General features: G+C 39.3%; 3 protein-coding genes across 7 annotated transcripts; 2 read left to right on the forward strand and 1 right to left on the reverse strand.

The window, feature by feature from the left end:
- Window positions 1-845: 845 nt before the first annotated feature.
- On the reverse strand, window positions 846-3,703 carry LOC111779743 (squamosa promoter-binding-like protein 13A). Of its 4 annotated transcripts, XM_023659865.1 has the most exons (5): window positions 3,523-3,703; window positions 3,141-3,366; window positions 2,176-2,696; window positions 1,919-2,046; window positions 847-1,742 (listed from the first exon to the last, which is right to left on the reverse strand). In XM_023659865.1, the coding sequence occupies exons 3-5, from the start codon at window positions 2,568-2,570 to the stop codon at window positions 1,138-1,140; spliced, it is 1,128 nt and encodes a 375-aa protein (XP_023515633.1). In that variant the 5' UTR covers window positions 2,571-2,696; window positions 3,141-3,366; window positions 3,523-3,703; the 3' UTR covers window positions 847-1,137. The 4 variants fall into 4 exon arrangements, with proteins under 4 accessions (XP_023515634.1, XP_023515631.1, XP_023515632.1 ...); XM_023659866.1 differs by lacking the exon at window positions 3,141-3,366 and having other exon boundaries at window positions 846-1,742; XM_023659863.1 differs by having other exon boundaries at window positions 846-1,742; window positions 2,176-3,366.
- Window positions 3,704-8,199: 4,496 nt separating this feature from the next.
- On the forward strand, window positions 8,200-10,015 carry LOC111780660 (heavy metal-associated isoprenylated plant protein 7). Its single transcript, XM_023661127.1, has 5 exons — window positions 8,200-8,362; window positions 8,451-8,682; window positions 8,772-8,968; window positions 9,059-9,146; window positions 9,375-10,015. Exons 1-5 carry the CDS (start codon window positions 8,354-8,356, stop codon window positions 9,941-9,943), a joined length of 1,095 nt encoding a protein of 364 aa, XP_023516895.1. The 5' UTR covers window positions 8,200-8,353; the 3' UTR covers window positions 9,944-10,015.
- A 576-nt stretch (window positions 10,016-10,591) lies between these two features.
- Window positions 10,592-11,744, forward strand: LOC111779666 (HVA22-like protein e). Of its 2 annotated transcripts, none has more exons than XM_023659771.1 (5): window positions 10,592-10,759; window positions 10,854-10,880; window positions 10,964-11,086; window positions 11,231-11,407; window positions 11,563-11,744. In XM_023659771.1, exons 1-4 carry the CDS (start codon window positions 10,713-10,715, stop codon window positions 11,391-11,393), a joined length of 360 nt encoding a protein of 119 aa, XP_023515539.1. In that variant the 5' UTR covers window positions 10,592-10,712; the 3' UTR covers window positions 11,394-11,407; window positions 11,563-11,744. The 2 variants fall into 2 exon arrangements, with proteins under 2 accessions (XP_023515539.1, XP_023515540.1); XM_023659772.1 differs by having other exon boundaries at window positions 11,567-11,744.
- The last annotated feature ends 1 nt before the right edge of the window (window position 11,745 follows it).

Here is an 11,745-nt window from a genome sequence, read left to right on the forward strand (position 1 = left end):
CCTCCATATTTAACCACTTCTGTCTGTCTAGACATGGTGTTCCTCTTTTCCTCTACCTCCAAGATGCCATCCTGAGAGAGCAAAGCAAGTTCTGCAGGTTGTGACGAAAACAAACAGATCCTATCAATGGTTTGCTTTCTAGTATCGTGTCGATGTTGGAACGGTTCAATCAAATCAAATCTCCTTTGAATTGGGTCTTTTAATTTGATTGAGCCGTGCCAATATCGACGATTGTCTCAATTGTTTCTTCGTACTAGCATTACAATTTATCTTTCATTTTCTCCTTCAACATGGATCTGAAACCATATTCTTAGTTCTTGTTATTATTACATTGAATCTTTCATTAAACAGATCCTTTGGTATTGCTAGACCTATGCCCCTTCTTGACTGCCTTTTTAGATGACAGTGTAGATGCAGGGCCTCTGAGTTGATATCTTTTCACATGCTTCATTGCTGGATGCTCTGAGGAGGCCACTGCTTCTTCAAAAGTGGAGCCGAAGAGGAACTAGAAAGTGTTGATTTCTTTTTCTGTAGCTGAAGTAGATCAGTTCTATAATTTCTTTTTCTTTCAGTAATTGTTGATTTACATGATTGATCTCTATAAACTTTCCTTCCATTCCAATCCTAGAAGTTACATCCATTTAGAAAGACAAGTGATTACATCAACACCTGTTTTAACGCAACTGTATGAACAATTGGAATCCAGAAAATGAAAGAGCATTTAACGAAACCCAATTCTAGGAGGGACCAAGACAAGATTTCCATGGTCCCATGAAGGATTGAGATGTTTATGGAACCATTGAGACGTTTACCTTTTCATTTCCCATGGTCCCACGACAACGAAGAAAAGATAGCTTTCTCTTCTTGGTTCTAATGGAAATGGAAGGCCTTTTTTTTACCCCATTTCTAGTTGGAATTCAAACAAAAATAAGAGCTCAAAGGAAAAAAAAACTGATGCCTGGGGGTGACAGAGACACAAAAATAAGGAGTTGCGTAGACATAGAGAGTATGTAAGAAAAATAGTCCATAAAGCAACCAAAGATGAAATGAGAGAAGTACCATTGTTAAGCTTCACAAGCATAGCAGACAGGCAGCAGTTAAATAAGAAGATGATCAGTTGTGTGTACTGAAGTTAATCTACTGCCAGTGAAAGGGAAGGGATGGTGGGGGAGCTTCATTCCCTCCATCATTCGATGCAGCGTGAAACATTCCTGAGCAATTCATATCAGCATTACTCACACAGCCATTCAGTACTGAACTAACTGTCTCCAACCTGTTGTGATGTCCTAAGCTCACATCTAATGGCTGCAGGAAGGATATAAGATGACGGTCCTGCTCGGCTTGGTTGAAACCGATCCCGGATGACTGTGTCTGCAAAGATGACAGAAGAGAGAGAGCACAATCCGATTCATGGCCTGGACTTGGAGTTGTAAACCTGTCATAGAACATTTTGCTCCGACTGCCTCCATTTTCTGAAAAATCAACGGTCCTGACAAAGGGCAGGCCAACCGAAGATCCCGGATTGTCACTTTGCAGAAATGCAACCTGCTTTTCAATTTTATGGATGCTATCGTTCGACGATGCTCCGAGATAGATGTCGTGTTTATCAGGGAAGTGGATTGGCTCTTGCTGAACATGAAGCCTTGGATCTATCTCAGTATTGGAAATTCCACGCCAGGAATGGTTCATAACAATTGTAGATGGATAGACATGTGAGGAAGAAAATGGTAGCAGTTGGGAACCTGAAAGCAGAGAATACGGCATGATATAACTGGAAGAATTTATACTTTACCAATAACAAAAGAAACTTTTTCCCCATTGAGCATTTCTATAGAACATAAAGATGGATCCATATCAAAAACATATCAAAAGCATATAGGAAAATCTTCAAGTTTATTAGGCAAATGCCAGAGGTAACCTTGGTAATGAGACAAAATACTTCGCGATAGGGAGTCCGACTGTGGCTTTCGTCGCCTTCGATTGTGTCCATCGAGACGTTTCCTGCAGCTTCTCTTTCCTTCATCAAATTCTTCTAGTGAATGGAACCTATATAGTGTTGAACTGTTATTGAGAAACTAAGCCACTAGAGATGGAATTCAGAATGGTTGAAAGTGTGTAGGACAAATAAGGTCACTATAAGAAAGCCAACAAGCAGCAAATAAATTTGAAGTGTACCTGCTACACTGCTGGCAGAACCTTTGTTTTCGTCCACCAATTGTAACCTGGGGAGTCTTTGAATGGAGCTCGCAGACCTTGTGGCGCCTGTGGTAATCTCTGTAGTTGTTAAGGTCTGAAACACATCCATCAACAAGGCATGACAAAGGCTGAGCCCCATTCCCGGATCCTCTTGCCCTCTTGGAAGGTTCCATTTTCAACACTCCTGGCTCATTGACTGCATATTTTGTTCCTAGATTACTGACTTGACCCAGTTTCAAATCAATCGAGAAATCCCCAGAAGTCGTTCTATCTTCAACAAAGCTGCTGGATGCACCTATTGTATTGAGGTTCTTTAATACATCTTGCTCCAATTGAGTAAAATCCCAAGATGGGGTCTTCAAGTTCCAGTCCATAGAGAATATTTCAGTTCTTCGCTTCCTTCCCACTTAAAAAGAAACACCTTTTCCAGAGTTCAAATCACTCTTTTGATGACTTTATGCATACGTTATATATAATCATCTACTGAAGAACACAGAAATCTGAAGAAAGGATGACATAAAACAGTAAGAATCCCCAAGAAACTGGAGCGTTTTAATTACAAGAACAGAGCCCGCTAGTCAGCATACAGACAACAAGAATACAAAAATTGGAAGAACAAGAATGTTGAAGACAGTTATTTGCATGTCCCAACAAGATGTTACTCCAAGTAGATTGGAGGAGGGTTAGAGAAGAAGAAGAAGTCAGAAGACTAAAATAAATAAGATGAGAGTTAAGAAAACGATGGATGAGAGTAGTTGCAGAGTAAAGCAGCAGAAAACAAATGGGATGCTATTTTACAACCATTCACTCACTGACAAGGATTCCACCAAACAACTAAAGTTCGTAGGGAAGGGAAAAAAGAAATAAAAAGCCAAAAAAGAAGGGGGAAAGCCCCCATGAAAAGCTAGGGTAGTAGGTTACTCAAGAAGAATCACTGGTTCTACCTGTCAACAAGATGTCAATTTTAGCAGTAGGGATTGAAGACCTTTCAGTGTATACTCAGAGAAAATGGGCGTGTTGCAAAAAAGGTGGAGAGAACTTTTATTGAAGGAAACTCCATGAATAGCCAAAAGGAGCCGCCAACTTTATTCTGAATTTACCTTCCCACTCTTTGGAGAAAGGTTGATATTAAAAGAGACAGCTATTTGTTGCTTTCAAACGTTCTGCAAACTAAGGAAAAGGAAGAAAGTTATACACAAATGGATGGTGGTGAAGGCAGGCAGTTCTCTTTTGGGGTTCCAAGCAAGATTCAAATTGCAAGGAAAAACAAATGTATATACCAAAACCCTTCCAGACTAAGAGATTTAAGTAATTGTTTGCATTCACCTTCAGATTATCAAGTTGCTTCTAATGGCGGCTTGAAATCAAACCCCCTTATCCTCCTTATGGGCTCGGGCGATCCTCAGCTCAGCAGCATCTAGCAGTGCCTGAAACAAAAATGGGGAATGCAACTAAAATGAGAGCTGAAAAAGAATAAGAAGAGCGAGAAGCATGGATAGATGGCGAACCCCAGCCAGCCACCAAAAAAGAAGTAAAGAGGAAGGTTTAAATGGCAATGTCAGGTGACCCATTTCAGCTTCTTCCCTTAAACAATGCAATGCAATGCAATGGTGGAATCAGATTGATTGATTATATACTTTTGTCCTTCCCTTAACATTCCTATTTATGAATCATATCTTATGAAAACATCCTATTTTTAGGATCATACAATAATTTCATGTTTAACCCTACATCACTCAAAATCATACTAAAATCTAGTTGAAATATTTTTAAGTACTTTGTAACTTTCAATGAAATAAAATAGTGTGGGTTTCATTTAATTATTAGTCACGGGGAATAAGAAATTAAATGGAATGATACAGATAAAAAGTTGAAAATGTGGAGGCCATTTTTTAATGAGCATAGAGAATAAAATACATTATATTATAATTTTTTTTTTTTTGTTTTAAAAAAAAAGGACAAAAGAAACAAATAGGTTTATTGCATTTTTTTAATTAATTTTAAAATCATTATTCAAATAGAGTCAAGGCACGTGACCCTAACCCAACTATTAAATTCCAAAATCTCCATTAAACCTTCATTCTCTATTGTGTTTATTTTTTTAATGCCTAGTTGTGCTCTCTTAATAATTAAATATAAGCATGTTTTAGTTAATATTATAATGTTTTGGTAGACAAATTATAAATTTCGTTTAATTACCCAAATTTAATTTTTTTAATTAAGAACTAAGGCTAATAAATAAATATTTCATTTTTTGAAGTAAATAATTGCAAAGCAAAGTATGAATGGGCTTAAGCCGAGCCCAATACACGATCAGTCGGCCCACAAATTGTTATTTATTATTTTTCTTTTTCTTTTTTGTTTGCTTTTCTTGAAATAATTAAACAAAAAGGAAATTGAAAAAAGTAGAGCAAAAAAAGTAGGTGAGGGGAATATTGCAATCAGTTTGTCCCCCAAAGTTTGATGACAAAAGAAGGAATAATTAATGATGGTTTGCCAAATTTCTTTAAACTCAAATTTCTATTATTATTAAATCTTTTTAATTTGGGTTTTGTAATATCACATCTTATTGGTCGAGAGCCAAAATACGGACTCTCAAATAAAATAGGACGTTGAATTCTTTCATTTTTCAATTATGAACCCAAACTCAATTTGCCTTCCTTTTCATTAACCATTTACTAATTACATAAAAAGAAACAAGCCAAAATCAACTCCTAAAAAGTTGTGGAGTACCCCATAAATTTGGGCATTTTATTTGAGAACAACTTGCACGAGCAAGCGGGTGCATGAGGGGAGGCTGGAGATGAGCTTGAAACATAATGAATGAAAAGTTTTCAGAATTTCCAACTAAAAAAAGGGTTAATTTCTCCATGGAATGTGTTTTTTTAGTATAAAGTTGATGTTATATAATTCAAGTGGGAATGAGGAAAAGGTGTAAATAGGTGTGGCGCGCAGCGGATGAAATCCCAACGGCCACTCAAAATGAAAATTCAAACGACCAACTCAATTTAAGAAGATGGGGAGTTGATCGTGGGCAGTTTCCAATCAATCCCACTCTCAATTCCCGACACATTATTTCTTCTTCAAATCCGCATTCATCGGCAGTTGTTCCAATTTAAAAACTTGTTCTAACCGCCGCTCTCCCTCACCAACAATGCGCCCTCTCCCCAACGATTCGCCCCAAGAAGACGACCTCATCTCCTCGCTCCACCGCCACGGAACCGCCACATTCTCCGCTTCATCCACCTGGAAGATTCGAACCAACGAATTGGCTGAAGATGAGATTCTAAGAGAACGAAGGGCCGCCATGGGTGTCGGCAAGTTCAAGGGCCGACGGCTTTCTTTCGACGATGTCGACATGGGTCATGGCCTAAATACCGAGTTGTTGCACGGGAATTACTGGAATGGTTTTGTTCAGGATCAGATCGTCGCTCCATCGGTTCAATCATCCGATTCGAGCCAAGATAACCGTAACAGAGAAACGGGCAAAGAAGAAGAAGAAGAAGAAGAAGAAGAAGAAGAAGAAGAAGAAGTTCCCGTCTGTTTAAACGGTCTCTCTTATTCCTCTGCCTCCTCCTCCTCCTCCTCCTCTTCTTCTTCTTCAGGATCATTTGCTCCTCCGCAAGTGAAAGAAGAAGAAAATGTGAGGGCGAGCGTTGGTGAGAAGAGGGAAATTGGGAATAGGTGCAGAATAGGAAAGTGGGAAGTGGGTTTAGCTTGCCTTGCCATTGCTTCGGTTGTTATGCTAATATTTTCAGCTCGCTGTTTAGAGTTCGGAGCATACGAGGAGGAACGATTACCATTTCTCTTGGTTCCAACTTGACTTCAAGTGTACAAAAAAACAAAAGGTGTGTTTATCTCATACCACTCTGCTCTGCTTACTTTAGTTTCTGTTTTGTTGAACTTAATTGCTTCTTCCCATGCCATACTATACAAGTATGTGATCTTTTGAGTTTTGGAGATGTAGTTTGTTCAAGTTCTGGTTTGAAGTAAAGAACTCGCGTAGTTACTAAACAAACGATTAGAAATCACGACTCTGAACAATAGCATGATATGATATAAGTCGTCATGGTTTTGTTTGGACCGTCTTTATTATTCCCTAAATTAGTCACCCACTTCTCCCAAAAATGAAATCTTGAAATAAATTTAAAGGGTTACCATATCCAATTTGATCCGGTTCGGGAAGGGCCCATGGGCCAACAACTTGGACCTCTTTGGGAAGGGAAACAGAATTCCACATGGGCCTTCTTTTGCTTTGGGACGTGACGTGGCGTTATATCAATTACGTATTATCTTATAATAATCAGAACGGTCACCCGTACTTGAAGCGAATCAGAAGGTGCCACATGGCGTAAATCAATGCGGTGGGTCCCAGATGCATAAAGAAACTAGAAATGGTAGGGTGATGTGTAAACTTGATATAGCCACTATGGGTGTCTGCGTGTAAAGAGAAGGTATTCATTTAAAGTGATTTTTTTAAAAGGGAGACCTTGGAGGGGTGGTCCTAATTAAAGCACCCTGTTTGATGGTTTATCTTTCCCATTTTAGGGAAAGCTTGCCGTCCCCTTCTATGAACTTATCTATCATGCCTCACAATGGGAAATAACATTGTCTGTAAACCCATGGAGGATTCAATTACAAACACTCACTACCTCCTTTGTTTCATCACATAGCTTGTTTAGAGTTTCATCCGCCCTTTGGGTACTTTGCTCCGTCCTTGGCTCGCCTCGTGACTCTCGTTTTCCCTTTTTGGATCATGAGTGTGATGGACTTCTATTTAGAAATAATCTAACTAGTATTGAGTTTTGAATATTCTCGGTATAATTAAAAAAAAAAAAAAAAAAAAAAAATATGGAAGAAATTTGTGAGGTGATAGAGAGGTGGATTTAGTTGGTGCATCTTAATCAGCCAAACAGATGTTAGTTGCATTTGTCTCCTTCCTTTCTCTTAAATAAATGCAAAATCAAATTTGTGTCGGGTAAATTTAATTAATTCATTCATCAATCCACCAAATTTAATTTCCCATCTTGTCCTGTGGGTTACATCACATCTTAATCTATAATATATAATTCAAATCAACCTCTTTTATTTTCATGAACCTACTTTCTTACAATCAATTCACAATCATGTTCAAATTAACGTTTCCTTTTTATCATAATTGAACTTCGAACCACTTTTGTCTTCGTAATTATGGTTAGATGGAGTGTTATTTAAGTTGTTAATTACATTAATTATTGTAAAACACCTCAACTATTGTGGGGAAGGAGATAACCGTAATTGACATATATTATATTTAATTTATTGGTTGAAATCTGAAAAAAAATAAAAAAAATAAAATAAAATGGTATATTAAATATGAGCCGGAAAGTAATAATTAAGAAAGGGAGATGAAAGGCGGATATTTAATTTAGGAGTCAGAATTTTAATTTTGTTTGAATATGTGTAATTAATAATATAAAAGTAAAATGGATGAGAGCGGTCCCACGTGGGAAGGGAATCGATTGAGGAGTAATAAGATTGGAGAAGAAATAATGGTCGAGAGATGACGCAATGATGAGCAGCTGGGAGGAACCCTAAATTCTTTATTACGCCAATAAATGTTTTTCTTTTACATTTCGGGTTCCTCTATTTATAAGCCTTTAAAACTCTTTTAATTTTTCAATTTTTAAACCCTTAATTAAGTTAAGTTAAGTTTGGTGTGAGACCTGAAATTCAGATGCTGACTGGATAATGAATCCTCATAATTTTTTAGAGGGTACAAGAGTCCTACAAAAATTGGATCCAGATTTGGGTGAGGAACCCAACCGACGCCTGTGTGGGACCTCTACTTTTACTGTGTTTGGTGTATAATAGTTTTGAATTAACCATGAATTTGTATTCGGCTACATCTTTTATGTACGGCTGGGCTAAGTTGGTGAAATGTCCAACACAACCCTGCTGAAGGATCCAAGTTTGGGTCGTGAATATCGACGCTGAAGCTGAACGTGGCCTTTATAAAAAGCCACGTCACTCCAGGATGGTGACGATGATGATGATAGAGTTTGGGATCTGGATTCCTCCAAAACCCATTGCTCTTCTTCAATCTCATATAACCCACTCTCATCTCTGAGCTTCCACTACTTCCCGCTCTTCTCAAACTCCAGCTCTATCCATTCCAATGGGAGAGGTCTGTAATTGACCCGACTCTGTTTCTCTTCTGTTTCTGCGTTTGCTTTGTGTTCTTAACTCTCTTACTGTCTGGATTTGTTGATTAGGAGGACAATAAACCGGCGGATTCAAAACCAGAGGATGGGGCTCCTGATCAAGACAATAAAGAACCCCAGACCGAGAACCCACCGCCACCGGAGAAGAAACAAGCGGAAGAACCAAAAGACGGCATGAAAGAGCAGCCTCTTCCTCAACCCCCTCAGGACATTGTCCTCACCGTTTTTATGCACTGCGAAGGCTGTGCACGCAAGGTCCGCCGCTGCCTCAAAGGCTTCGAAGGTTACATATTTTTCTTTACCTCTTCTTCACTTACCCAAGTCAGTACAGAAACAGAGGAGTAATTGAGCTTTTGTTTTCCTTACTTTTAGGGGTTGAAAGCGTGGAGACAGATTGTAGAACTCATAAAGTGGTGGTGAAAGGAGAGAAGGCCGATCCGCTCAAGGTTTTAGGGAGGCTACAGAGGAAAAGCCACAGACGGGTCGAATTGATCTCCCCTGTCCCCGAGCTCCCTGCTGCGAACCCCCCACCCGAAGAGAAGCCCAAAACAGAGGACAACAAACCAGAGGTTTTATTCTACACTTGTATTAATTGCGTCTCTTGTGTTCTTCCCTTTTGGATTCCATTTCATTTCATTTGATACTTTTTTAATTCGCAGCCTCAGGTTGTAACGGTTGTGTTGAAAGTGCACATGCACTGCGAGGCTTGCGCTCAAGAAATCAAAAGACGGATACACAGAATGAAAGGTTCAATTTTAGTTGCTTCTTTCACGTTTTTTTCGTTTTTATGGCTTTGGAAATTGAATATTCTCAAAGTTGATCTGATTTGGATATGAGATGGGCATGGATCTTCTGTTGTATATATATCATAACTTAAAAAAAAAAATGTTGATTCTTTGACTAATTTTCCACTAGTAGTTCCCGAGTGTTTTCATTTTTAATTCTAAAATCTGTGGTTGGAAATCAATGGGTCAGGTGTTGAATCGGTGGACCCAGATCTAAAAAGCTCGCAGGTCACGGTGAAAGGAGCGATCGATCCGGCGGCGCTGGTTGAATATGTTCACCGCCGAACCGGAAAACACGCGGCGATTGTGAAGCAAGAGCCGGAAATTGCGCCGGAGACTAATTCGGACGATGGTGCAAAAGAAGTGAAAGAAGAGAAGAAAGCCAGCGCCGGTGAGGGTGAGGGTGAGGGTGAGGGTGAGGGTGAGGGTGAGGGTGAGGGTGAGGGTGCCAAGAGTGAGAACAAGGTGGAGGAAGAAAGTAAAGTGGAAGAGATACCCGGGGGCGCGGATGGTGGCGATGGGGAGACGGCTGCAGAAGAAGACCCAAAGGTGGTGGAAGTGAAGAAGAATGAACATCACTATTACCCGCAAAGGTATATCATGGAAATGTATCCGTATCCGGCGCCGATTATGGACGGCATAGGGTACCCGGCGGCGCACATGGCGGTGGACGCCTATCCGGCAAGGGTTATAGGGTACGAGTATCCACCTCAGATGTTCAGCGATGAAAACCCAAATGCTGCTTGCTCGGTGATGTAGGGTATAGAATTTTGTTGGAGTGGAATGAATGTATAAGGGATGGATGTTATAAAAACATTATCGTATCGTATATATTCTTTAGGATGGTTGGTATAAAATAATTAATGTCATAAATCCTAACCCTCCACCCAATTATAAATTTATATTACATTCATCAAAGGTTTTTAATTCACACTCAACCCAAACCGTAAAAATTAAAAATTAAATTGGTTTAGATTAAATTAAAATAAAGAAGAGAAATTAAATTAAAAGACACTAATCGAAGCCTCTAGAACAAGACAGATATTTAAGTAAATATAAATTTATTGGATGACGAGCGAACCGCCGGGGTTTGGTTGGGTTTGGTTTGGTTTTGGTTTGGTTTTGGTTTGGTCAAAAGGTGTTACGAGAGTCATGAAAAGAAGGAACACGTGGCCGTGGCGTTAAACACGGGGAAGGCAGCTCAGGCCATTAATATCAATAAGTTATGCTAATTAATGTTTTAGGTTAATAATCCATTGATTAATGCGCGAGAGAGAGAGGTTTGAGCGTATTAATTAATGGAAGGGCGGTGCTAAATTAACAGGCACGCCTTGAAGGAAGAATTAGATGCTGTCTCTATTGCTGCCACGTGTTAGTCCTTTTCAGGTCTTATAAAAATCTTTCCTCTTCCTCTTGCCCAATCACCAGTACAATTCCCATTCCCGGAGTTCGTTCGTTCTTCTAGCTTTCCTCCTCCTCCTTTATTTCTTCCCGAACAGAGAAAACAGCCCCCGATTTCGTGTAGAAAATGAGTAGATTTTGGACGTTGGTCACCCAACTTCATACTCTTTCCGGGTGAGTATAAACGGAACGCCCTCCTAACTTGGATGTTGGTTTTGTCTTTTACGGCTAATTAGTTTGTAATTTTCGTTGTTGATGATTCCCGCAGGCCAGTTTTGATGTTGCTGTATCCACTGTAAGTTCATCTCTCTCTTTCTCCGTGTGATGCTGTGTTTCTATGTTGTCTCGATTTGATTTGAATCGTTCGCAAAACAACAGTTATGCGTCGGTGGTAGCCATCGAAAGCACATCCAAATTGGACGATGAGCAGTGGTTGGCTTATTGGATCATCTACTCCTTTCTTACTCTCATGGAAATGGTTCTTCAGCCTGTATTAGAGTGGTCAGTGCTAGTTCGAGATGATTTCCCCCCTTTTTTTTTTCTTTTCAGTTACAAGATTTACTGAGGTTGAGAGATCAGATGGGGTTTTTGGTCGTTACTTAAATATTTAGGTTAAAAAACTGAGGGAGTGCTTGAAATTTGCAGGATACCAGTTTGGTATTCGGTGAAATTAGTATTTGTGGCGTGGCTGGTTCTGCCACAGTTCAAAGGTGCAGCTTTCTTGTATGATAGATTCGTGAGGCAGCAAATAAAGAAATATGGTGGTATGGGAAGCAATTCTGCTGATGCCAAAGCCAAGAATCACTAATTCACATAATTATAGTGAGTTTTCTGCGCCCCTTCTCCTTTCATAATTATGATTACACTCGCCATTGTGAGCTAATTTCACTCATCTTTTTGTAAAGAAGTTCTTCGTCATTTTCCACAAGTGCACTAATAAGATGTCTGTTCTTGTGTCCTTATGTGAACTGGATTAGGAAGGATGGGGGCAGGAATCTTGATGAAGAAGGCTATTGTAAAGAAGAGTTGGTTGCTTCGTGGTGGACCATCCTTGTGGATTTGACTTCTTTTGTCTCTTGTTTTCGTGTATGGTTATGTAAAAAAAGAACTTGTATTGGGCATATTTGTATATGAAGCAACTCTTTTTTCCCCTAGTTTTA

This window comes from Cucurbita pepo, chromosome LG18 (genome assembly GCF_002806865.2).
Source record: "Cucurbita pepo subsp. pepo cultivar mu-cu-16 chromosome LG18, ASM280686v2, whole genome shotgun sequence".
NCBI lineage: Eukaryota > Viridiplantae > Streptophyta > Magnoliopsida > Cucurbitales > Cucurbitaceae > Cucurbita > Cucurbita pepo.